At 50.1% G+C, this 25,000-nt stretch overlaps 2 protein-coding genes across 2 annotated transcripts in view; both read right to left on the bottom strand.

The window, feature by feature from the left end:
• Window positions 1–4,048, bottom strand: part of LOC308168537 (adenylate cyclase type 2) — a gene marked incomplete at both ends in the record, with an annotated part of 23,585 nt that extends 19,537 nt beyond the window's left edge. The window contains 3 exons of the mRNA XM_080543138.1: window positions 1,808–1,969; window positions 2,434–2,631; window positions 3,017–4,048. Coding sequence (XP_080399264.1) covers window positions 1,808–1,969; window positions 2,434–2,631; window positions 3,017–4,048 — 1,392 coding nt within the window. The remainder of the gene's footprint in view (window positions 1–1,807; window positions 1,970–2,433; window positions 2,632–3,016) is intronic.
• Window positions 4,049–18,557: 14,509 nt separating this feature from the next.
• The window catches only part of khnyn (KH and NYN domain containing), a gene marked incomplete at both ends in the record, with an annotated part of 7,884 nt that continues 1,441 nt past the window's right edge, over window positions 18,558–25,000 (bottom strand). Inside the window, 8 exons of the mRNA XM_080543137.1 lie at window positions 18,558–18,942; window positions 19,472–19,573; window positions 20,103–20,210; window positions 20,847–20,943; window positions 22,038–22,168; window positions 22,624–23,569; window positions 23,804–24,045; window positions 24,403–24,809. Coding sequence (XP_080399263.1) covers window positions 18,558–18,942; window positions 19,472–19,573; window positions 20,103–20,210; window positions 20,847–20,943; window positions 22,038–22,168; window positions 22,624–23,569; window positions 23,804–24,045; window positions 24,403–24,809 — 2,418 coding nt within the window. The remainder of the gene's footprint in view (window positions 18,943–19,471; window positions 19,574–20,102; window positions 20,211–20,846; window positions 20,944–22,037; window positions 22,169–22,623; window positions 23,570–23,803; window positions 24,046–24,402; window positions 24,810–25,000) is intronic.

Below are 25,000 nucleotides of genomic sequence, written 5' to 3'. Positions count from 1 at the left end.
ATCTCCATTTTTGTCAAAATTGAGTTTTTTACATAATTTGATCCATTAGGTGTTTATTAATGCCTGTGTGGTGTTATTTTTTAAAATGTTGACATTTTTGAGTTAGTAATTCATAAAATACAAAAGGTTCCATCTCACAAAACATAATGGAATGTAAAAACTTTGACGCTCAATATCTCTGAACTGCCCTAAACGGAGATAGAACCTTATAATTCTGAGCTCACGTAATGTTGCTATACTATCTTTCCATTGCTCAGTGTACATCTGGCCAGGAGTGACACAGTACAGTACAGCAGTACAGTACAGGACCTCACTATTCAAAACACCATTTTGTGCTACGGTGCTCGAGGCCCAGCTAGATTTGAATACGGTCACTGTGCTTCGGCAGATGCAAATGTGTGAGTGTATTACTGTACTGCATTCGGTCACTGCCTGTCACTCATTTGCAAGTGTTTGCCTACGACCTTTCCATTTGCTGCATAACTTGCCGTTAACGGCACAGATGAGAGGATGTGTAACTGTGTCTCTCTAAAGATGAGAGGATGTGTAACTGTGTCTCTCTAAAGATGAGAGGATGTGTAACTGTGTCTCTCTAAAGATGAGAGGATGTGTAACTGTGTCTCTCTAAAGGCCTATGTGTGTTTCTGTTTGTGGTTGTGAAACTCTGTATTGATGTGTTTGTAATTTTTATTTGTATTTGTGTGTGCGTGTCTGGTTGTGTGTGTGTGTGTGTGTATATGTATGTGTGTTGTGTGTGTGTATGTGTGTGTGTGTGTGTTTGTGTGTGTGTGTGTGTGTGTTTGTGTGTGTGTGTTTGTGTGTGTGTGTGTGTGTGCAGACAGCAGGAATTCCTAAGCCTAAAGCGAAGGCCCTGGCAAAATTCTGCTCAATATCTGCAATAATTGGCAGCCGGCACATATGAAGGAGAAGGTGTTACCTGTCTTACACTCAGACTGAAACACATATGGAGGAGAAGGTGTTACCTGTCTTACACTCAGACTGAAACACATATGGAGGAGAAGGTGTTACCTGTCTTACACTCAGACTGAAACACATATGAAGGAGAAGGTGTTACCTGTCTTACACTCAGACTGAAACACATATGGAGGAGGAGGTGTTACCTGTCTTACACTCAGACTGAAACACATGAGAAGGTGTTACCTGTCTTACACTCAGACTGAAACACATATGGAGGAGAAGGTGTTACCTGTCTTACACTCAGACTGAAACACATATGGAGGAGAAGGTGTTACCTGTCTTACACTCAGACTGAAACACATATGGAGGAGGAGGTGTTACCTGTCTTACACTCAGACTGAAACACATATGGAGGAGAAGGTGTTACCTGTCTTACACTCAGACTGAAACGCATATGGAGGAGAAGGTGTTACCTGTACCCTTAGACTCAGACTGAAACACATATGGAGGAGAAGGTGTTACCTGTCTTACACTCAGACTGAAACACATATGGAGGGGAAGGTGTTACCTGTCTTACACTCAGACTGAAACACATATGGAGGAGGAGGTGTTACCTGTCTTACACTCAGACTGAAACACATATGGAGGAGAAGGTGTTACCTGTCTTACACTCAGACTGAAACACATATGGAGGAGAAGGTGTTACCTGTCTTACACTCAGACTGAAACACATTGAGCAACCGAGTGTCCTATGCTGATGCAGTTACTGTTCAAGTTTGTGTTCAAGAATTTTATTGTAAAATGTCCCACGCAAATAAAGATACTAAAATGTGTGTGTGTGTGCGTGTGTGCGTGTGTGTGTGCGTGTGTGTGTGTGTGTGTGTGTTACCTGCACAGCCAGGTCAGGTGTGTTGGGGCTGGTGACAGGGACATACACGCTGATGATGATGATGTGTGAGACGCTGGTCCCTATCCCCACCATGAGGGCCCAGGACAGGGAGAGAGGCAGCACCGTGTACACAGAGAGAGAGAGGAAGAGGAAGAACGCCACCTGCAGAGGGAGGGAGGGAGGGAGGAAGGGAGGGTGGGAGGGAGGAAGGGAGAGAGAGAGATTTACAAGATAGGCAGGCGGCCATTTTACCATCTGAGGCAAGTCCATTAGTCGTGAGCTTTGAATTATAAGGTTCGATCTCCGTTTAGGGCAGTTCAGAGATATTGAGCGTCAAAGTTTTTACATTCCATTATGTTTTGTGAGATGGAACCTTTGTATTTTATTAATTACTAACTCAAAAATGTCAACATTTAAAAAAAATAACACCACACAAGCATTAATAAACACCTAATGGATCAGATTATGTAAAATTTTTTTGACAAAAATGGAGATAGAACCTTATAATTCTAACGTCACGTAGTGTCAAGGCAAAAGACACACCACCTCCTTTCCCCCTTTTGCTCCCACTCCTTCATCTAACCCCCCCCTCCATCACCATCCCCCCCCCCCCCCCCCCCTCTGACCTGTTCCCATGCAGAGACGGGCCCCCCTGTGAAGGTGAAGACCATGGCGATGATGTAGAGCGCCCCCCAGAGGCTGAGTGACAGCGCTCCTCCGCAGCGCCTGACCACGGCGAGCCAAGGCAGACAGACCAGCAGGGCGGCGCTCAAGCACAGCACCACACACACCACCGCCAGGGCCCCCACGTGTATACCGATACTCTGGAGAGAGGGAGGGGAGAGGTAGAGAGAGAGAGAGAGAGACAGAGAGAGAGAGAACGAGAGAGAGAGAGAGAGAATGAGAGAGAGAGCGATTGAGGGGGGTAGAGAAAGAGAAGAGGAAAGGAAGAGGAGGGAGAGAGGGATGAGAGAGGAAGAGAAGAATGAGCATGTGAGAGAGAGAGAGAGAGAGAGAGAAAGAAAGAGAGAGAGAGAGGGGCGAGGGGGAAAACAGGGGAAGATATGGTCACAAGGGAAGAGAGATACAAATAGAACACTATACAAAACATCCAAATATCCCCCCCCAGCCACACACACACACACATTCATACACACACACACAGACACACACACACACACACACACACACACCCTCCCTGTCTCTGCGGTCTCTCACCCGGCCCGTGGTGGTGATGAGGATGATGATGGCCACGCAGAGGGACATGGTCAGCAGCAGGCCGGGCAGCATGGCGGGGGTCTCCTCCAGACAGTGGAGGAACGCCCTGTGTACCGCCCTGTAGCAGCAACACACCCCCTCCCCCACACTCCTAACCGAGGGGCGTCTGGGAGGGGGGGGGTCCCCCTCGACCTCCCTCAGGTCTGGAGGAGGGGCGTAGTCCTCCCACACGCCTTCAGCGGCGCCACGCTCTGATTGGGCGAGAGGGACATGGGTCTCTGTGGTGGTGCCATTGGATGGGATGTTAGATGGGGGGGTGGTGTTGTTGTGGAGGCTGCAGAGGGTCGTGGTGGAGTTGACATGGAGTTCAGCGCTTCTGTCGTTGGGATAGTCAGTGCTCTTTTTGTCCGAAGAAGAGACCTCGCTGAGTTTGTGGCGGCTATCGTCGAAAGTGTGCGTACTCGATAGAGTGATATCATGACAAGGTTTAGTGCTATCTGTGTCGGTGGTGACTTCAGTGCTATCCTCAGCGAGCACAGTTAATGCTGAGCTAACAGAGAGAGTTTCGATTGGAGTGTCCACCACAGAGGGCGGAGTCAGCTGAGATTCTCTGAAAGAGGATTGGGCCTTGAGAGGTTCCGGGGCTAGTTCCGTCTTAGCTGTGCCCACCACTATGTAGGTCCTTAGCTCGTCTTGTGCTAACTCACTCTCGTCATTCCGTTGCGTGCTGATGTCACAGTTACCTACTCCGTTTGTGATGTCACAGTTGTCTACTCCGTTTGTGATGTCACAGTTGCCTACTCCGTTTGTGATGTCACAGTCGTCGACTCCGTTTGTGATGGGACATTGACGTTCCTTCGTGTCGTCTGTTGCTGTGCTGCTGATATCTGTCAGCTCCAGGGCAGTGTTCACACCCCTGCTCCTCTCTCCCCCACCAACACACCCATCATCCCCAGTCCTCTGGAAGTCCTCATGGCCTATGGCTCCCCCAACCACCAGATATCCCTGAGCGTTGTCCTGCATGGTGACTTAATGTGTCAGATGTGTTTCACTGTCTGTCTGTCTGTCTGTCTGTCTGCCGGCTTGTCTGTCTGTCTATCTGTCTGTCTGTGTGAATGTCTGTCTGTCTGTCTGTCTGTCTGTGTGAATGTCCGTCTGTCTGTGTGAATGTCTGTTTCTCTGCCTGAGACTAGAAGTCTCCTTTTCCTGTCTGTCAGTTTAGATTCCTATCACATATTCTCCTCAATGCTTGGCATCCCGAAGTTAGTTAGAATAAATAAATAACAAATAAAAAAGGGAAATAAACAACTTGCTGAAACACAGCTGAACTCTACAAGCTTGACATTGACGGCTTTCTTTTACAGTTTCTCAGAAGTGTCGACGTCCCAACGACACAGGGTGAAGGCACTGTGAAGGCTCTGTGAAGGCACTGTGTGAAGGCACTGTGTGAAGGCACTGTGTGAAGGCACTGTGTGAAGGCACTGTGAAGGCACTGTGAAGGCACTGTGTGGGACGAGAGTCACCGTGGTCCCTGGAGGCGCTCAGCGCACTCTGGCAGGACTCCTCGTGTTGTTGTCGTCGGTGTCCTTGGATGACCGTACGTCCATGTAGTTAAGGAAGGGGTGATTCCCTGTCAAAAAACTGTTGGAGATTGAATTAAGAATGAATTAGGCTGATGGGGAGGGTAGAAATCAAAGGACGTTCATCAATCATTGTAAAGCATGGAACGAACGGAATGAAGAATGGTTTCAAGCACACTTCCTTACAATGAGCCCGTCCTCCGATGTCTCTCTCGACCAGCCTCCACTGGTAAACGACGTGCTACCTGGCGGTTTGTATCGCAATTCTCTCTCTGTGTCAAAAACAGATATTATTCAACAACAAGGCTTACTTTGTGGGTTCAGTCACAGTGTCCCTCTAGAAAAGGACTTCAAAGTTACCAAAACAACTGGCCAGCCTCAACATTAAGATAAATGACACTTACTGTTACCACCACTATTGTCCTATCAACACAGCCTCCCCCATTCCTCAATAAAACCCCAAACTGCTAGAGTCACGGCCCTCTCTCTCTCTGTATAGTTTAATGCCAGTTTGATAGTGACAGACACACATGTTTCCCAGTCAAATCTCCATTGTGTAGAAACAGGTTCTACTGGCTGCTGTTCCTCCTACCACGACTCCACAGATGCTCTCCAGTGACGCACTCCGGCACCAGCCAATTACCATGTCATTAAACTTCTCTGTTCAACTTCATTTCTCTCCTTTCTCTCTTTCCTTGTGTCTCTTCCTTCATTTTCTTTCTCTTTCTCTCTCTCTCTGCTCTCTCTCTCTCTCCTTGCGTCTATTCCTTCTATCTCTCTCCCCCCCCTCTCTCTCTCTCTTGTTTTTCTTTCTCTCTGTTTCTCGACACCCATCCCACCTTCAAAACCATATTTTCTCGAGAATGACTCTATCAAAGTAATATTCATTTACAGCATATACAGTACATATTTAACTTGTCATGTATTTCTCTCTCTCTGTTTTACATATGCGAAACAAAATTAAACAAAACAAAATAACTCAAACCAAACCAATATAAAAATAGGAAAATTGCCAGTTATGAATGCCAATGAACAAATACTAAAATACAATGTTACAAACAGCATAAAATGAATAGATATGAATCTACAAAGATACAGTATCTCCTTCCTCGTGTCTTGTTTGTCACCAGATAGACCAGCTTCAGCCTGTTAGCAAAGTGCTTTAGCGCAGTAGGCAAGCAAAGGAAAACACTTGATTCGATTCGATTCGTTATGAAATCCGTTGACGTAGGAAAAGGAAACGAAACGAAAACTCTCTTCACAATACTGTACCTTGTGTTCTTTGTCCTTCTCTTTGGTCTCTCTTTCTCCTTTCTGTAACTCTCCTTCTCTCTCTCCCTCTCCCTCTCTCCCTCTCTCCCTCTCTCCCTCTCTCCCTTCTCTCCCTCTCTCCCTCTCTGTTTCGCTCTCTGTTGCACTAGCGTTCAGACATACATCCTTCATTTACCTCCCCTACGTTTATGACCTTTATCTCCCCGTCCCCCACCATCTCCTCTAGCCTTTAGGTCTTTGCTTCCTTATCTCTCTAACTCAACCCACCCCTAACCCCTACACCCACCAACACATGGGACTAACTCTCATTTTCATTAAAGTCTCATTAAAGTACAATCTCATGGTAATCTCATGGTGTGTGTGTGTGTGTGTGTGTGTGTGTGTGTGTGTGTGTGTGCGCGCGGGTGTATGTTTCAGAGGAAAGGTTGCGGACCAGCTATGCAAATAACCTGAGGTAAACATAATTGAAAGGAAAAGAGAGGGGGGGCGCACGCGTCAGTCAGAGCAGACACTTCACTTACCGTAGTTCAAACAAGCTGGACAGTGTGTGTGTGCGCACAAGCAAATGCATGCAAACACACACACACACACACACGCACGCACGCACACACACACACACACACACACACACACACACACACACACACACACACACACACACACACACAGAGAGAGAGAGAGAGAGAGAGACCATCAATAATAGCATATCACCCTTCTAGACCACCTCATCCAGACAAGACAAGACAATCCAAAATAAAATACATTACAACAATAACAAAAAACTAATATATTTAATTAATAAACTATGATTTGATGAACTCACCGACCCAAAGGTGAAACATGATCATCATTTGCTGAGTCCAGGAGTATCCACTTTCTTATCAATTTACTATTTTATTCACACTCGGACCAAATTGCCCATCGTCGGTTTAGCGACATGTTGATTTAATCAGAACATGATAACAGTATCCAGCAGACACCTCTAATCTAATCTCTCATCTATTTTATCTGATGAGGACAGACCAAGTTTTAGTCATTGCTCTTTCTCTCTCTCTCTCTCTCTCTCTCTCTCTCTCTCTCTCTCTGAGTCCCCCCCCCCTCTCTCTCTCTCTCTCTGAGTCTCCCCCCCCCTCTCTCTCTCTCTCTCTCTCTCTCTGCCTCTCTCTCTCTCTCTCTGCCTCTCTCTCTCTCTCTCTGAGTCTCCCCCCTCTCTCTCTCTCTGTCTCTCTCTCTCTCTCTGAGTCTCACCCCCTCTCTCTCTCTCTCTCTCTCTCTCTCTGAGTCTCCCCCCCCCCCCTCTCTCTCTCTCTCTCTCTGAGTCTCCCCCCCCCCTCTCTCTCTCTCTGAGTCTCCCCCTCTCTCTCTCTCTCTCTCTGAGTCTCCCCTCTCTCTCTCTCTCTCTCTGTCTCTCTCTGAGTCTCCCCCCCCCTCTCTCTCTGCGCTCGCGTATGCGTGTATGTTGCTTATTGTTTAGGAATGTTCTTTAAATAGTTTGTGATTATTATGTGACTCTCGCGCCCGAACTTGACTTACCGGTCCTAGATGAGCAGCAGCCAATGACATTTGTATTAGTCAAATATAGGTCGACATTTATTGTATGAATAGAAAGGCCTAATCTACGTAATTATAAGTAAGGTGACTGTCTACAGGCAAGAAAAATAACTGTCTACAGGCAGTTACAGTTACTTTGTGCAAAAAACCCTCACAAAATAAAAATAATCAAAGGGAAAATATTTATTGATAGCACATTTAACAGTTTAGTCTACACAGATAACATAACATATTTAAACAAATATCTAAACACACCTTTTCTTATGAGCAGATATAATGCACTACAATTTAACGGACAATTTGTTGCAATAAGGAAAAATATAGAGGCCTACTATGACATCAACTGTCGATAAAGAAACTACACACAAGCTAACGATTTGAAAGATGCACTTAAACTGCCATCGGTTGAATATAGGATCATATAAATAAACTATTCAAGGTTTCTGAAATGTTCTGCAATAATGCCTTCTGGTAATAAACAACAACAGTTCATGTCCATTTCCATTTTATATTTTTATTAGAAAATGGTCTCTCTTGAAAAATTGATTTTATCTCAGTGAGACTAAGCTTGATAAATAAAGTTTTTTTAAATTTTTTAAATTATTTTCAAATACATTAATAAAGCATATCTCATGTAGCCATCCCCCGATTTCTACCTCCACCAGCCTCCCCTGGTTAGTTATCTATTTCTGAGTAGTAGTAGGCTTTTGAGGTGGGGTTATTGTTATAGAATATATAGAATATCCTCTACCATTATCTTTGACTTTACGTAACTCATATCGGTAGTATCTTTACAGTGTACATATGGAGATACTATATGTGTCTGTCTTTGAGTCTCCGAGCAGAATAACCCAGTGAAGGCTGTTGGAGATAGACTTTGTCAGGTTTGTTGTAATGCATGGCATGGTATGAGGAGAGGTAAGGTATCAAACACACCATTCCTCATTCCATTCCACACATTACAATGAGCCATTTTACAGAGGGTGTGTCTCACACATGAGAAAAGAAGCTTTCCTCATATGACAAACAAATCTAAACTATCTTTAGTTTTTAGCTTGTGTCAGTGGATGTTGCCAATATTTGGTAATGCTGCAGACTATTGTGTTCATTCAGTTTGGGGGTAACCATGAGGATGCGGGTTCTGTTTGAATAGGTTAAATAGGTCTATTTTCTGTTTGTGTGTGTGTGAGCGTGCGTTTGTGTGTGTGTGAGTGTGTGTGTGTGTGTGTGTGTGTGTGTGTGTGTGTGTGTGTGTGTGTGCGTGAGCGTGCGTTTGTGTGCGTGTATGTGTGTGTGTGTGTGTGTGTCTGCGCGTATGTGTGTGTGCGTGTGTATGTGTGTGTGTGTGTGTGTGTCTGCGCGTATGTGTGTGTGCGTGTGTGTGTGTGTGTGTGTGTGAGCTAAAGGGGACAGGTCAGATATAGGGTTCTGCCAGCCAGAGGACATCGAGCTGACACGGAGAGAAGACTGACAGGAAACAGAAGACTGAGCTCTAAACGCATTACAATACAACAATACGAAATTAACGGTTTAGGTTACCATGTGCTAGGAAATTCATGACACACCTGACCTGACCTATCAGATTATCAACATGTAATTCATAGTTTATCCACAAGATGGCGATGGATGTGCCTCCACACTCCAGTCACTGTTACAGTTTTTCCCAATTGCTAAAACACAAAAGCCAATTCTCTAAACCAAACGACCAGTTCTCTAAACACATTTAATAAAACTAGCTCCCATTTGCCAAAACCATAAACACATTTCACATGAAGACACAATTCACAAAACACAATCCTCCTTTTCTCATAAGTCTAAACACATTTTGTCTTGCTAGAACACAAGTTGCAAAAAACTCTGCTCAAATTCTCAAATTAAAGCTCATGTGATGCAAAATGCTTGCCACAGTCAGCAAAATTTGAACACAATGAACACACCTGGCTTCATTCATTAAACATAACGACTCAAAATGTAAGACACTTGTTGCAAATGATTGTGGTGTGTGTGTGTGTGTGTGTGTGTGTGTGTGTGTGGTATAGTTCCATAAATAAATTTAAAAAACATCACACCCTGAACATTGTTTTCAGTGAGTATTGTTGTGTGTAATGGATCCTCTGTAGTGTTTGCATTGAGTTGTGAATCTTGTGATACAGTACAGTAGTGTACATGTTACGGTACATGTGGGAATACGGGAAAACTAGGATTACGGTTAGGTGCTAGGGTGCTAGGGTTAAGGTTAGGGTTAGGATTAGGGGTAGGGTTAGGGTTAGGATGAGGGTTAGGGTTAGACATGCCAGCATGTACCAAGTCACCCTAGCACCTAACCCTAACCCTAGTTTTCCCACATGTACCGTATTCCCACATGTACCGTAACATACATACTGTATTTTCTGTAGATTTACATACTGTTCATATGAAACACACAAATCTATGAATGCCCAATACTCTACAGTGATATATTCTGAGAACAGATACTGTAAGGTTTCTTGTAGTCTGTAATGATGCTTATTGTTATGACACGGGGGCGAGGGAGCTCAAGGACACGACACCGGAGGCAGAAGATAGTGTTAGCCCCGTAGGGTATTTATTTACAGTGCAGGTGGGTGGAAACACAGATGATGAGTCCGGAGGTTTCAGCCTGGCGGGCTGGGGGTTTCAACCTGGCGGGATGGCGGTAGTGATTGGCATAGGCTGTGGAGGAACAGGAAAGCAGGGTAAGTCTCCACGGTAGGCCAGTACACAAGATATCAACGAATCATAAGAATAGGCACAAGAGCAAAGTTCATAACTAATCACAGCGGATACTTGCCAGGTCATTCTTAGGGAAGAACTGACGATGATTGAAGGGAGTCCAGGGTAGATGTAGCCAGAGGGTTGATTGGGGAGTGGAGACAGGTGTGTGGGTTTGACTGTGGCTGGATAACCCTCCAATCACCGGGAACGAGCTTCACCTGCGGCGGAGAGCACGCTGTGCTCGGGTTGTGGGGGCGGGGGAGGGCGTGTGTGACGGCCCAGCCGTAACAGGACCCCCCCCCGAGGGGGAGCCTCCTGGCGACCGGCCCGGAGCCTCCGGGTGGGCCCGATAGAAGTCCCTGAGGAGGACTGGGGACATGATCTGGGACCGGGGAATCCAGCTCCGTTCCTCTGGGCCATATCCTTCCCAGTCCACCAGGTACTGGAAACCCCGGCCACAGCGACGAGCCCTGAGGAGCCTCCTTACCGCCCACTGGGGGTGGCCATCCACCAACTGAGGAGGGGGCGGTGCAGGGGCTGGTGGCATCAGGTCGCTGGCGACATGGGGCTTAACCCGGGAGACGTGGAACACCGGGTGGATCCGACGGAGGGAGTGAGGGAGGACCAGCCGGATGGCAGCGGGGTTGATGACCCGGTCGATGACGTAGGGGCCGATGTACCTCGACGCCAACTTCCGGGAGGGGACATTGAGGGGGAGATCCGCCGTGGAGAGCCAGACCCTCTGGCCCACCTGGTACACCGGAGCTGGAGTGCGACGACGGTTGGCGCTTCGGGTAGTTCGGGCGGTGGCCCGAAGCAAGGCCGAGCGTACGGAGGTCCAGACCCGACGACAGCGAAGGAGGTGTGCCTGGACTGATGGTACCGACGCTTCGCCCTCCTGGGTAGAGAGCAGGGGTGGCTGGTACCCCAAGGAGCACTCGAAGGGGGACCGGCCGGTGGCTTCATTCACCATGGCGTTCAGGGAGTACTCCACCCAGGGTAGGTCCTTGCTCCAGGAGGATGGATGGAGGGAGGACATGCAGCGGAGTGCCGACTCCAGGCTCTGGTTGGCTCTCTCCGCCTGCCCATTGGTCTGGGGATGGTAGCCGGAGGAGAGGCTGGTCGTGGCCCCAATCCCCGAACAGAAGGCCTGCCACACCTTGGATGTGAACTGGGGGCCACGGTCGGAAACCACATCCTGGGGAAGCCCGTAAAGCCGGAAGACGTGGGTGGTGAGTAGCTCCGCCGTCTCCGCCGAGGTCGGTAGCTTTGCCAGAGCTACCAACCGCACGGACTTGGAGAAGCGGTCCACGATGGTGAGGATGACCGTGTTGCCTAGGGACGGGGGAAGGCCGGTCACGAAGTCCATGGCGAGGTGGGACCACGGTCGACCGGGCACGGGTAGAGGCCGCAGCAGTCCTGAAGGCGGCCGGTGGGATGCCTTGCTGCGAGCGCAGGTAGGGCAGGCCGAGACGAACTCCCTGACGTTCGCGGCCATGGTGGACCACCAGAACCGCCGGCGCAGGAAGGACAGTGTGCGTAGGGCCCCAGGATGGCAGGCGAAGCGGCTGGCGTGGCCCCACTGCATCACCTTGGTTCTGACGGCGTCCGGGACGAAGAGACGGCCGGGGGACCCCGGTCGGGGATCTGGCTGGGTGCGCTGTGCAGCTCTGACCACCGCCTCGATCTCCAGGGTGACCACTCCAACGACCCGGGAGGATGGAACGATGGTGTCAGGAGTGGTGGGTTCCTCCTCTGCGGCATGGAGCCGAGAAAGGGAGTCAGCCTTGGCGTTCAGGGAGCCCGGACGGAACGTGAGGTGGAAGTTAAACCGCCCGAGGAACAGGGCCCAGCGTGCCTGACGGGAGTTCAACCGCCTGGCCGACTTGATGTAGGTTAGGTTCTTGTGGTCCGACCAGACGGTGAAGGGGTGCTCTGCGCCCTCCAGCCAGTGCCGCCACTCGTGGAACGCCTCCACCACCGCCAGCAGCTCGCGGTTCCCGATGTCGTAGTTGGCCTCGGCGGAGGTATAACGGCGGGAGTAGAAGGCGCAGGGGTGCACGGTCTGGTCCTCCGATCGTTGAGAGAGCACGCCACCGACGCCCGTGTCTGAGGCGTCCACTTCCACAATGAAGGGCCTAGAGGGGTCTGGGTTGATTAGGACCGGCGCCGAGGTGAAGAGCCTCTTCAGGTCACTGAAGGCAGCGCTGGCTGCTGGTGTCCACGTGAACTGGCGCAGGGGGGAGGTGAGGGCAGTGAGGGGGGCGGCTACCCGGCTGAAGTCCCGGATGAATCGCCGGTAGAAGTTGGCAAAGCCGAGAAATGACTGCAGCTGTTTCCGGGTGGTAGGTTGGCCCCACTCGACGACGGCCCGAGTCTTCTTGGGGTCAGGGCGAGTCAACCCACCCTCCACGATGAGCCCCAGGAATTCCACAGAGTGAGTGTGGAACGAGCACTTCTCAGCCTTAATAAAAAGGCGATTCTCCAGTAGGCGCTGGAGGACTAGGCGGACATGTTGGACATGCTCCTCAGGGTTCCTGGAGAATACTAGGATGTCATCCAGGTAGAGGACGACAAAGATGTCCAGCATGTCCCTGAGGACGTCGTTCATGAGGGCCTGAAAGACGGAGGGGGCGTTAGTGAGACCAAAGGGCATGACCAGGTACTCATAGTGGCCACGGGGGGTCTTGAACGCCGTCTTCCACTCGTCACCCTCACGAATCCGGACCAGATGGTAGGCGTTCCGGAGGTCCAGCTTAGTGAAGATGGTGGCCCCAAGGAGGGGCTCAAAGTTGGAGCTCATGAGGGGGAGAGGATAGGTGTTCCGGACGGTGATGGCATTGAGCTCACGGTAGTCAATGCATGGCCTGAGGGTTCCATCCTTCTTCTTCACGAAGAAAAACCCCGCTGCCACCGGGGAGTGTGATGGACGGATGAGCCCCTCAGCCAGACAGTCGGAGATGTAGGTGTCCATGGCTGCCTTCTCCGGGGGGGCAAGGTTGTAGAGGCGACTGACCGGAAGTTTGTTGCCAGGGCGGAGCTCGACGGCACAGTCGTAGGGCCGGTGAGGCGGCAGGGTGCGAGCACGCTCCTTGCTGAAGGCCTCTCCGAGGTCGTGGTAGACCTCTGGGATGGAGGAGAGGTCAGGGGGAGCCGGAGGCGGTCGCAGAGGCGATGTGGGGGTATGGGCGGCACGGAGGCACCGGGCGTAGCATGCGGTACTCCAGCTCAGGATACGTCCCTCACCATAGCTGACATGGGGAATGTGGAGCTCGAGCCACGGTCGTCCCAGGATGAGCGGGGACTGGGGGGTCTTGAGGATGTAAAACCGGATCTCCTCCACATGGTTCCCCGAGACGGTCAAGGAGAGGGGTGTAGAGCGGTGGGTGAGAGGCCCCAGGCTGTGTCCGTCTAGGGCTGAGACGGAGAGGGGGGTCTCGAGGGCAACGAGGGGAACGGCAGCTGAGCGGGCCAGCTGGGCGTCCATAAAGTTCTCGTCTGCTCCCGAGTCAATAATGGCCTCGACCGTGAGGTTCTGCCCCTGCCAGGAGAGGGTGACAGAGAACCTGGCTGGGCTGGTGGTAGGTGGGGATTGAGAGAGACGGCTCACCCGGATTCCCCCTTCGGGTGAGCCTGCCCTTTTGATAGGGACGGGCAGGTGTCACGGAGGTGTCCCTTCTCTCCACAGTAGAGGCACAGGCCCTGGGCCCTTCTCCTCTCCTTCTCCGCCGTGGTGAGGCGGGCTCGACCAAGCTGCATCGGCTCCTCGCCAGTGCATGGGGTGTAGGTCGACTCCCGTGCGGAGGAGGGGTTGGCTGTGACGATAGGGTCCTGGGGGCGTGGCGAGCTGGTCTGGTAGCGCCCTCTCTCTCTCCGACGCTCCCGGGAGCGCTCGTCAACGTCGATGGCTAGGGCCACGAGTTCGTCCAGGGCGGCGGGTCTGTCCCGGACGAGCTCGTCCTTGATGGCCTCACTCAGCCCCTGGCGGAAAGCAGATCGCAGTGCCCTGTCATTCCATCCGCTTCCGGCTGCCAGGGTGCGAAACTCGGTAGAGTAGGCCGCCGCGGTCCGGTTCCCCTGGTGGAGTGACATCAGTCGCGCCCCGACCTCCTGTCCTGCAGTGGGGTGGTCGAAAACCCTCTTGAACTCCGTGAGGAAGGTAGCGTAGTCACCGAACAGGTCAGGGCGGGCGCAGAGGGTGGCCTGGACCCAATTCAGGGCGTCGCAGGTGGTGAGGTTGGTGATGAACGCCACCCGAGCTGCCGGCGACCAGAACTGGCTGGGCTGATGGGAGAACACCAACTCGCACTGGAGGATGAAGCCTCGGAACTGGGCGAAGGCTCCGTCGAAGGGGCGGGGGCTGGCTAGGTGGGGCTCCCGTGGCTGTCCAGTAGGTGGTGCCGGTAGCTGGGCAGGGTCAGGGAGAGCAGGGGGGGGGGCAAAGGCTGCGAGCGCGGCCACCTGTGCTGTAAGCGCTTGGGTCGTAGAGATGAGGTGCTGCATCTGGGTGGCGCGGTGCTCCTGGTTAGCCTCCTGGGTTGTCAGGCGAGTGTTCAGGGCCTGGCACGCTGTAGCGGCCGCCTGGAGGAGGTGAGTGTGTTCCGTGAGGATCTGGATAGCCGTCGGGCCGGATCCAGGGGTGGGAGATGGTGTCCGGTCCTTCGTGTCGTCTGAGCCCAATTGCATGGTCAGTTCTTCTGTTATGACACGGGGGCGAGGGAGCTCAAGGACACGACACCGGAGGCAGAAGATAGTGTTAGCCCCGTAGGGTATTTATTTACAGTGCAGGTGGGTGGAAACACAGATGATGAGTCCGGAGGTTTCAGCCTGGCGGGCTGGGGGTTTCAACCTGGCGGGATGGCGGTAGTGATTGGCATAGGCTGTGGAGGAACAGGAAAGCAGGGTAAGTCTCCACGGTAGGCCAGTACACAAGATATCAACGAATCATAAGAATAGGCACAAGAGCAAAGTTCATAACTAATCACAGCGGATACTTGCCAGGTCATTCTTAGGGAAGAACTGACGATGATTGAAGGGAGTCCAGGGTAGATGTAGCCAGAGGGTTGATTGGGGAGTGGAGACAGGTGTGTGGGTTTGACTGTGGCTGGATAACCCTCCAATCACCGGGAACGAGCTTCACCTGCGGCGGAGAGCACGCTGTGCTCGGGTTGTGGGGGCGGGGGAGGGCGTGTGTGACGGCCCAGCCGTAACACTTATAGTGTTTACATTTTTGCAGGCTTTGAGCAGCTGTTTTGGTGTGAAAGTTTGAGTTTTGAAGAGAGAAGGTGTGGTTTTGTTTATGTAGCTTTAGAAAAGTGTGTTGTGTTTAGAGTTTTGGGAAAATGGAGGAAAGTTTTGTGAAATGTGTTTTAGCAATTGAGAAAAACTGTAACATTGCTTTACTGTATGTTTGGAATCCTTTTATGAACATCAACACATGTTTTGAGAAGGCGCTATGTTATGTCGTCCTTGTGGTGCTGGGAGATGGAACTACAACAAGAGAGAAAACATGTCAAGCATTCCTCAGGTCCTTAACTATATGGAACTTTCGACCTTTAGGGGAGCTCTTGAGCTCGGTGGGTCTCCTAAATAGATAGAAATAGTCAAGAAGTGACCTGATTGGACAGACAGGAGCACGCCTTCCCACACCATTGAGCATATACAGTAAAACCTTTTTTGCTAAACTTTAGGAGCGTTGAACTAAGGACTGTTCAGAGATAAGAAATGTATCAACATGTTATGTGATGTAATAATCAAAAGTTATGCAATGTCCTCATGACATGTTAACATTAGGATTGTTTAAAGCATTTTTATTAGATAACTAACCAGGGGAGGCTGGTGGAGGTAGAAATCAGAGGATGGCTACATGAGGAATGGAACTCTGTTGCAGCAGACTGACAACTGACCAGGCTGTTGAATAAGGAGTTACTCTGGTCCAACCAGCCCCAGGAGTCTCTGATCGGCTGATCCAGACAAACTCTCCCCTCACTGGCGGACTCAGGGGGGTGGCGACCGCCCCTCCTGGTGCCCCCCGCGGTTTAAAAACGTCTCTCTTAAGTGCCCTTTTGAGTGGCAAAAATGCCCTTTTGAGTGGCAAAAATGCCCTTTTGAGTGGCGAAAATGAGAGGACGTGCCCTATTGGTGCCCCTCCAATGGTCTAAACTTGACCATGTGCCCCCACAGTTGAAAAACGTCGCACTAAAGTGCCCTTTTGAGTGGCAAAATTAGAGGATGTGCCCTATTGGCTGCCCTTCCAATGGTCTAAACTTGACCATGTGCACTGATGGGGTCCCATGTTGTGCAGTAGATGCCCTTTTTTTCTTTTCGCCCCCCCCTGCCCTTCAAACAGCCTGAGTCCGCCACTGCTCCCGCTGGTCCCATGGCCTGTATCTCCTGGTTCTTAGTCTGGTTCCTCACACTGGACAGGTTTGTGTGATGCTCCCTGCAGTAGCTGGGAGTATCTGCTGCCTACAGTTATAATCAGTATAGTTGCTGCATAGTTTTAATCAGCCTGTTACTCCACGTCCTCCATGTTGTCTAGGGTGGTCAGGTCAGTGAGGTTATGGGGATATGGGTTTCGGGGCAAAGCACACTTCACAATTTCCACAGGAATTTCCACAGAAATTGTACCTCTCTAGTTGAAATGTACTTTTTTGTTTCAAAGTACTATATCTAAATGTAATGTACATGTATATCTACCTTATCTCAAACATTAATGTTCAAATTGCTCAAATTTGAACTGTGTCATTTCTGTGTCGATTCAGGACGTCCTATATATAAAAACCAGGACGTTTTGAAAATCAACAATTTATTAAAACATTTTTTAAATCGCATGAAAGATGTACCTGAAATGTTAGATATTTGGTCCTGTGTTAAAAAAATACACCTGATCAGTCAAAAATGCAACTGTCAAATTGTCTTATCAAGCTGACATTTAAATAAAATACATTTAGACCTCTATACACAACATACAGAGAAACAAATAGACATTGCATAGAGAGTAAGAAAGTGCAGGTTTTGCATATAAGACTGAATCCTAAGTAGAGATCTGCACATGTTACAACAAGTATTGCACTAATCTCCCACTAACATCAACGAATGATACATGCAAAACGCACCCATTCACTGATCACAGTTCAGATTTGACCCACTATACAATAAGTATTGCAAAAAGGACGCATTTTGTCTTCTTTTAGCTCCATACTCCGACAGTTTGGATTTGAAATCAACAACGACTAAGGGATTAAAGTAGAGATTCTCAGCTTTAATTCAATGTTGTTGTTTTTTGTTCAGATTGGGTTCACCATTTAGAAAGTACAACATTTTTAAATACAATACATTTTTAAATACACTCCCCAATTTCAGGGCACCAACTATATTGAAAACAATCATATAATGTCCAAATGAAGTAGGCCTAACTGCCTTAAATCTGTGGCCCATTGACCCCACCAGATGCATGCTGGGTATATTCTCAGGCCTGTATTGCAGCCATCTCTCAGCTGTTGATATTCTTTAGGTCTTTTGCCTAAAACCATCAGGAAATTAAACAGAGAAATTAAACAGAGAAATTAAACAGAGAAAGTTTCCCACCTTGCAGTGAAGCCTCCGTAGCTACATTTACAGCATTTAGCAGACGCCTTCGTCCAAAGCGATTTACAACAATAAAAAAACTTAACTTAATCAAATAAAAACTAGTATTCGGTCAAAATAAAACAACAGTAACATATTAAAACATAGGATAACAAATAAAGTGTATTATAAACACAACGGACAGGAGGAAGGGGAAGCTTCGGGGGGGGCTGTGGCGCAGGAGGTAGAGCCGCCGTCTAATGATTGCAAGATTGGCAGATCGGCGGTTCGAGCCCCGTCTGGCCACATGTCGAAGTGTTCTTGGGCAAGACACTGAACCCCAAATTGCTCCCAGTGAGCGGGCCGGTGCCTTGCATGGTAGCTTGCCGCCATTGGTGTGTGAATGTGTGTGTGAATGGGTGAATGAGAGGCCGTTGTAAAGCGCTTTGGAATAAGGCCGCTATATAAGTCAGTCCATTTACATTTTCAGGAGGGACAGCGAAGGTGCAGCCCGAAGAGGGGGGGGAGGTCTTCAGTCAACGACGGAATCGAATCAAATCACATTTTATTTGTATAGCGCATTCCTCACAAAACGTGATTCAATGCGCTTCACATGATGACAGAACACGCAAGCAGGCAAGGGTAAAAAAAAACTGTACACTGTGCATCCAGGAAAATGCAGCCCCTCTACTCATAGAGACAGGGAGTGACTCTGCAGTGGTGGGGAGCTTGTTCCACCAGCGAGGTGAAAAGCTGTGACCGTTGCAGCCCAAAGATGGAGATAGAACCTTAGAATTCTAAAGTCACGAAATATCAGAGCCTAACCCTCAGTCTGCAGCTCCCTGCCCCCCCTCCTGCTCCAGGATGAAATGGGACAGAGAGTTGATGTCGGTCACTGTGGGGTTGCACTGGAGCACTAGAGTGACCATGCTGTCTTGTCCTGGGAACACCTGGGACAGGCTCTCCCTTAACCTGGCAGTCACTTCGGCACTCCTCTCTACCCCCTGTCCCTGGACCATATGGCCCGCCCTACCCTGCCCCCCCCTCCCTCTCCCTCGGCCGCCCCGACCAGAATCGGCAGGATCCACAGGGACCCCCCCTGGTGTCCGGTCACGGAACTGCAGAAGCTCTGTGTGGGCCCGCGGAGCTCTGGAGGAGGAGGGGTAGGAGGAAGCCACGCCTGCAAACGTGTGACTGCCTGGGACAGGAGGCCTGAGAGAGAGAGAGAGAGAGAGAGAGAGACAGAGAGAGAGAGAGAGAGAGAGAGAGAGAGACAGAGAGAGAGAGAGAGAGAGAGAGAGGGAGGGAGAGAAAGAGAAGGAGAGAGAGAGAGAGGGAGAGGGAGAGAGAGAGGGAGAGAGGGAGAGAGAGAGACAGAGAGAGAGAGATACAGAGAGAGATACAGAGAGAGAGAGAGAGAGAGAGGGAGAGAGAGAGGGAGAGAGGGAGAGAGAGAGACAGAGAGAGAGAGAGATACAGAGAGAGATACAGAGAGAGAGAGAGAGAGAGAGAGAGGTAATGTGAGAGAGGTAATGTCTTATTAGAGGTAATGTAGTTTTCCACTATATCAGAGAGATGTAAAGAGATATAGGGAATGGATGTGTGTGTGTCTGTGTGTGTGTGTGTGTGTGTGTGTATGCATGTGTGTGTGTGTGTGTGTGTGTGTGTGTGTGTGTGTGTGTATGCGTGTGTGTGTGTGTGTGTGTGTGTGTGTGTGTGTATGCGGGTGTGCGTGTGGTACCTGTGCTGGGAGCGTAGGAAGTCGTCCAGGTGTGGTCCTCCTCGGCCCAGCGGATCATCAGGCACCATGAAGTGATCGCCGACAAAGGTGTACTGGAGGAGTCTGGGTAATCAGCAGAGCAGAAACGCGCTTAGGGAAATAGAACTTTACTAAAAGAAGGTTGTCGGTTCAAATGTAACGTTGGGCGAACAACAGACCGTTATTTGAAATATGGACGGTGTTCTTGGTGTAGATTGTTAGGCTCAATTGTCCATTGTCCCAAAAGTGCCAACTTTGCACGCAAGGCAAGCTAAACCAGGTGTACCGTGTTTTTTTTTAGAAAAATACTTGATCTCCTCTGCATCCCTCTCTCTCTATTCCTGTCGTTCTATTCCTGTCGTTTTTTTTAAAGTCATTTTTTCTGAGTGGGGCAGTCCCACTCATATTTTTCATTTTATTGACAGATACAGTGAAGATTTAGACAGGAAGGATGGGTGAGAGAGAGAGGAGGGATGACATGCAGGATATGTCTCCGGCTGGAATCGAACCGGGAACCCTGCGGTTACGTGGTCAACGCTTAACCCGCTACGCCACCTAAGCACACACACACACTCCTCCTCCTCCTCCTCTCTATATCCCTGTCGTTCTCTACCTCTTCTTGATGATGTCTCTGAATACATGTGACTCGTCCAGGAGGTCTCTCAGGTTGTCGTTCGTCACGATCACTCCGTCCGTCTTCTGGGCCAGCTGGAGCATGAACCTGTCAGAGAGGGGGAAGAGGAAAGATGAGACACACATTGCAGGGATCAACTGGGAGGTTTAGTGCAGTGTGGCAGCCTTTCATTTCTTACGTGGAACGTCTAACAATGCCTCTTACCTCTTAAAAATGGCTTTGTATTATATATGAGAAGTACTCTGTGAACTGTTATTTATAATTATTTTTGTTTCTGTTTTTGTTTTGTTTTGTTGTTTTCACTGTTTTGTCTGTGTGCTTATGTCTGTTGCGTACTGTAATGTCTCTGAAAACTAAATAAAAAACACAGTAAAAAAAAAAGAGGGGGAAGAGGGAGGGGAAGGTGGAGAGCGGAGGAGAGGAACGAGGGGATTTGATCACACGGTCCGTTAAAAGTATTTATTTTTGTCTCTTTCATCAAACAAGTAATTTATCATCATAACTGCATTTCCTGCGTTTCATTTAGTTAAATGAGAAGAACTCACATGTGAACAGAAACGTGTTTATGTGTAAACCACTTACCTGTGATCATACATCAAATATAAATAATAAATAATTTAAGACTTGCATGTATTATTATAAGCTATGTAATAACATTCATAAGTAGTTAATAAGCAGTGCGTTAATGGAAGTGTTAGCCAGGAGGAGAGGAGAGGAGCCAACCTGTCATCGTAGGAGTTGATCCTCTTGCCCTGGACCTCCCTGGAGGGCGTGTAGGAGAGCAGACCCAGGTCCTGCAGCTCTGTCAGGAAGTGCTGTTCTGAAATGGTAAACAGCCTGACTTATATAGGCTGACTTACATAGCGCCTTTTATCCAAAGCGCTTTACAACGGCCTCTCATTCACCCATTCACACACACATTCACACACCAATGGCGGCCAAGCTACCATGCAAGGCGCCTCACCAGGCCCGCTCTTTGGGAGCAATTTGGGGTTCAGTGTCTTGCCCAAGGACACTTCGACATGTGGCCAGCCGGGGCTCGAACCGCCAATCTGCCAACCTTGCGATCATTAGACGGCAGCTCTACCTCCTGTGCCACAGCCGCCCCATTCTGAAGCACACACACCCACACAACTCTGACTTATCAGTCCATGGGCCAGACCAGATTCCGGTGCCACTCAAGGTGGCAAAACTTGCTTATATTTGTATATATGTATATATATATATATATGTGTTACGGTACATGTGGGAATACGGTACATGTGGGAAAACTAGGGTTAGGGTTAGGTGCTAGGGTGACTTGGTACATGCTGGCATGTCGAACCCTAACCCTACCCCTAACCCTACCCCTAACCCTAATCCTAACCTTAACCCTAGCACCTAACCCTAGTTTTCCCACATGTACCGTATTCCCACATGTACCGTAACATATATATATATATATGTATATCTGTATATAACACAGAACATGCACACACCAGGGGAGGCTGGTGGAGGATTGGCTCATTGTAATGCAACGAATGGAATGAGGAATGGCATTAAACACGTGTTCCATAAATTACAATGAGCCCGTCCTCCGATTTCTACCTCCACCAGCCTCCCCTGATGTGTACTAGGCTACATGATGACGAAACGCAATCGGAGCCCATCTGATCTCTAGCCACACAAGCATTCACCCTCACAGAGTTTTCGTGTCTTCGCCGTCGCAGCTCTCGAAATCGGCGGAGTCATGTGGCCGTGAGGCGCAAACAGTATCAAATCATCGTCGTTTCAGCCAAATAAAAAATGTAAAACACGACACTGTGTAGCCTAGCCCTGAATCTGACATGCACACAAACACACTGAAATAGACACTCTGAGAATTTTTTGAATTACCCTAGTATAGTCTAGGCCTCCAGAAAGTGTTAGGCCTACCTTTGATCCTGGGGTCTCTCTTCTGCCTCCACTGGGGCAGGAAGATGCTGATTCGCCGGTGACCTTGGTTCCAGAAGTGCTGGACAGCCAGAGCGATCCCCCGACAAGAGAAGAAGTGGCCGAGGCCGTGACTGAAGGGAGAGAGAGAGGTGGTACACAACCTCATCACATACTGCTAGTGTTGGGGTCATTTAATACATTTTCCAATTTGAAAAATTAAAGTCATGTGGAACAGTGGATTGTTGTGTGTTTCATCACCTTCACTCCTCACTTTTAAATCCCACCTCAAAACCTGTTCTCCCATGCTTACAACCTCCCCTACCCCTAACCATCCCCCCCTAACCCTGCCACCCCCCCTCCCCCCCTGACATGCATACAGACTCATCCTACCCCTAACCACCCCCCCCCCCCCCCCTCCCCGTTCGCTAACTCTGTGTTCCATGTGCACATGTTATCTGTTGCTTTCTGTGTTTTCCGTTTCTCCCATATTGTCAGCGTCTTTGAGCCTCGGAAAAGCGCTATATACATGTACATTTAATGAATTATTATTATTATTATCAAAGTGTCCTGCGTGTCGTTCTCTCACCTCATGGCCACGTTGCTGCCGTCGATGATCACCATACGCAGCCCCTCGTCCCCTGGTTGGTCGGTCAGCTTGAGGTCAAAGGGCATCTGCAGACCCTCTAGGAAGCGCTGCTCTCCCGTGACCACAGCCCCTGCTGAAAGGGCTAAGAAACCCTGTTGTCTGTCTTTCATTCTGGTGGCTGAGGCTGAAGGGTTATTTGTGGTGAAGGCTGGTGGCATGGGTATGGGGGTGAAAGTCGTCTTAGGGGGGGCTAGTGGTGTGGGGGGTGGGTAGGGAGGCTGTGAAGTGAAGTGGTTGGTGGTCTGAGAGGGTAGGTGGGCTGTGGAAGGGTAGGTGGGCTGGGGGGGTCCTCTCACCAAAGGAGGGTTGGTTGGGTGGTTTGGGGTGTTCAGCGGAGGGAGCTGTGGGTGTGTCTGGGGAGGGAACTGGTGAGGGGGGGGTTGGGTCGGGTAAGGCTGAAACTGTGTCTTCACGTTCCATTGCGCTGGATCCAGTTGGACGTGTCCAGTGGTCCGATGGTTTGGCGGCACCTTCCCTCCTCCTTCCTCGTCGGTTTTTCTTTCGTTCTTCCCTTTCAGACTCTTCTTTTCTCCTCCTCTCTTACCCGCTGTAGTAGTAAACGGCTGAGCCACTGCTGCCTCCATCCTTCTGGCCTTTTCCTCCCTCTCCCCTCCTTTTCTTTCTGCCTCCCTCTGTACCTCGAGAACAGCCTCGTCCACCTCCATCGGCCCTTCCAACCTCCCCCTCTCTGCTGCCTGGGTGGTGTCTGGCGTCTCTCTGGCGCCCTCTCTCTGCAGCTTTAGGAGTAGCTGGCGGGTGGAGAGGTCGGGCTGCATGCTGTACGCCTCTGCTACCTTCTCCTCTGTGTAGCCACAGCTGGCCGCCGCCCTCAACAAAACCCCGAGGACAAAGTCCTCCTTGCCTCTCTCCCGGAGGCCCCCATCGTCTGAACCCTCACCCAAGGTTTCCTCCTGTCTTCTTCTCTCCCCTCCTCCTCCTCCCTCTCTCTGCTCTTCTCCAGCCTTCTCTCCCCCCTTTACCACACCTCCTTTCACTCCCACTCCCACCCCTGCTGCACTTCTCTTCACTTGTAACCCTTCGTCTCTCCTTCGTTCCTCTTCCTCTTCTCTGTGCCCTTCTCTACCCCTCACTCGCACACATTGTACCCCCTTTTCGGTACCTTCGAAGTCTCTCCCTCGTTCTTCTCCCTCTCTGTGCTCTGTCTCGCTGGGCCTGTTGTGGTTCTGGTCGAGGCTCCTCCCCCTCCCGTACAGGTCCTGTTCCTGTTGGACCAGGTCCAGTAACTGAGACGCCTCCCTGGGCCCGGTCCGGGCCAGGACCCTCCTGACCACTCCCTCGTGGTAGCCCATGGCCGTGAAGAACTTCAGCAGCAGCCCGAACTCCACCCTGCTGCCTACGGACAACAACAGCTCACCTCCCTCTCCCTCTCTCTCCTCCTCTTCTTCTTCTTCTACTTCTTCTTCTTTCTCCTGCTGTTCCTCCTCTCCCACCTCCTGTGGGGAAGACTCCCCCCGCCCTGCCACCCCCTCCGCCCCCTCTGCCCTCCCTCGAACGTCCACCGTGAGAAAGTGGAAGAAGGGATCTGGAGGTGCAGTCACAGTGTCCCTCCCTGTCCCTTCCCTTGTCCCATCTCTCCACTGTACAGCAGGGGATGCAAGCGTAAGTTCATTATTCCGCAGGCGAACGTCAGGGTCCTTCTGGTGGTGGTTGGAATGTTCCAGAGGTTTGTCAGCTGAGGTGTGAACGCCATGAACTTGCCTTGTTTCCCCTACTCCTCTATTATCCAAAAGCCTTAGCCTCTCCACGTCCGATTGGGTCTCCCATAGTCTCTGGCTCTCAGTGTCCCTCAGAACCCCTGCTTCCTCGGAGTCCTCGTGGCCCATGGGATCGAAGCCCAGCCCAGACTCCCTCACCAGATCCAGCAGGGTCTCCTTCACGGACCCCGGTAGCACCAGTAGGTCCAGCGTGTGCCGGTCCTCCCAGTTTTCCACCAAGTTCTTGAAGGCCCGACGGGAATCCAGGGACTCGCCTGATCCTCTGTCCCCGGCTTCGACGCGGCGTCCCTGGGTGCCCTCGTACCTCTCCACCAGGTCTGTGATAAGGGAGTAGGCCCTCACTACTGGCTCTGTCAACCCCGAGATGAGCAGGAAACCTGGGGAGCCCACCTTGTGTGAGGGAAGATGAAAGATAAAGTTTATAATTACAACCAACCCACAAAGAGAGACAACCTCCTACAGATAAGATCCCTTAATCCCACTGGATAGATCCTTTTTTTTTACAGCCCAAATCGAGAACTACAAAAACGCTGTGAGCCCCAAGTCTTTATTAGCTTTGGTAACAGGGAGACCTGAAAAGC

Source organism: Nansenia antarctica, assembly GCF_963989245.1.
Source record: "Nansenia antarctica genome assembly, chromosome: 12".
Classification (NCBI taxonomy): Eukaryota; Metazoa; Chordata; class Actinopteri; order Argentiniformes; family Microstomatidae; genus Nansenia; species Nansenia antarctica.
The sequence above is the reverse complement of the archived record's forward strand: the minus strand, read 5'-3'. Positions and strand labels throughout refer to the sequence as shown.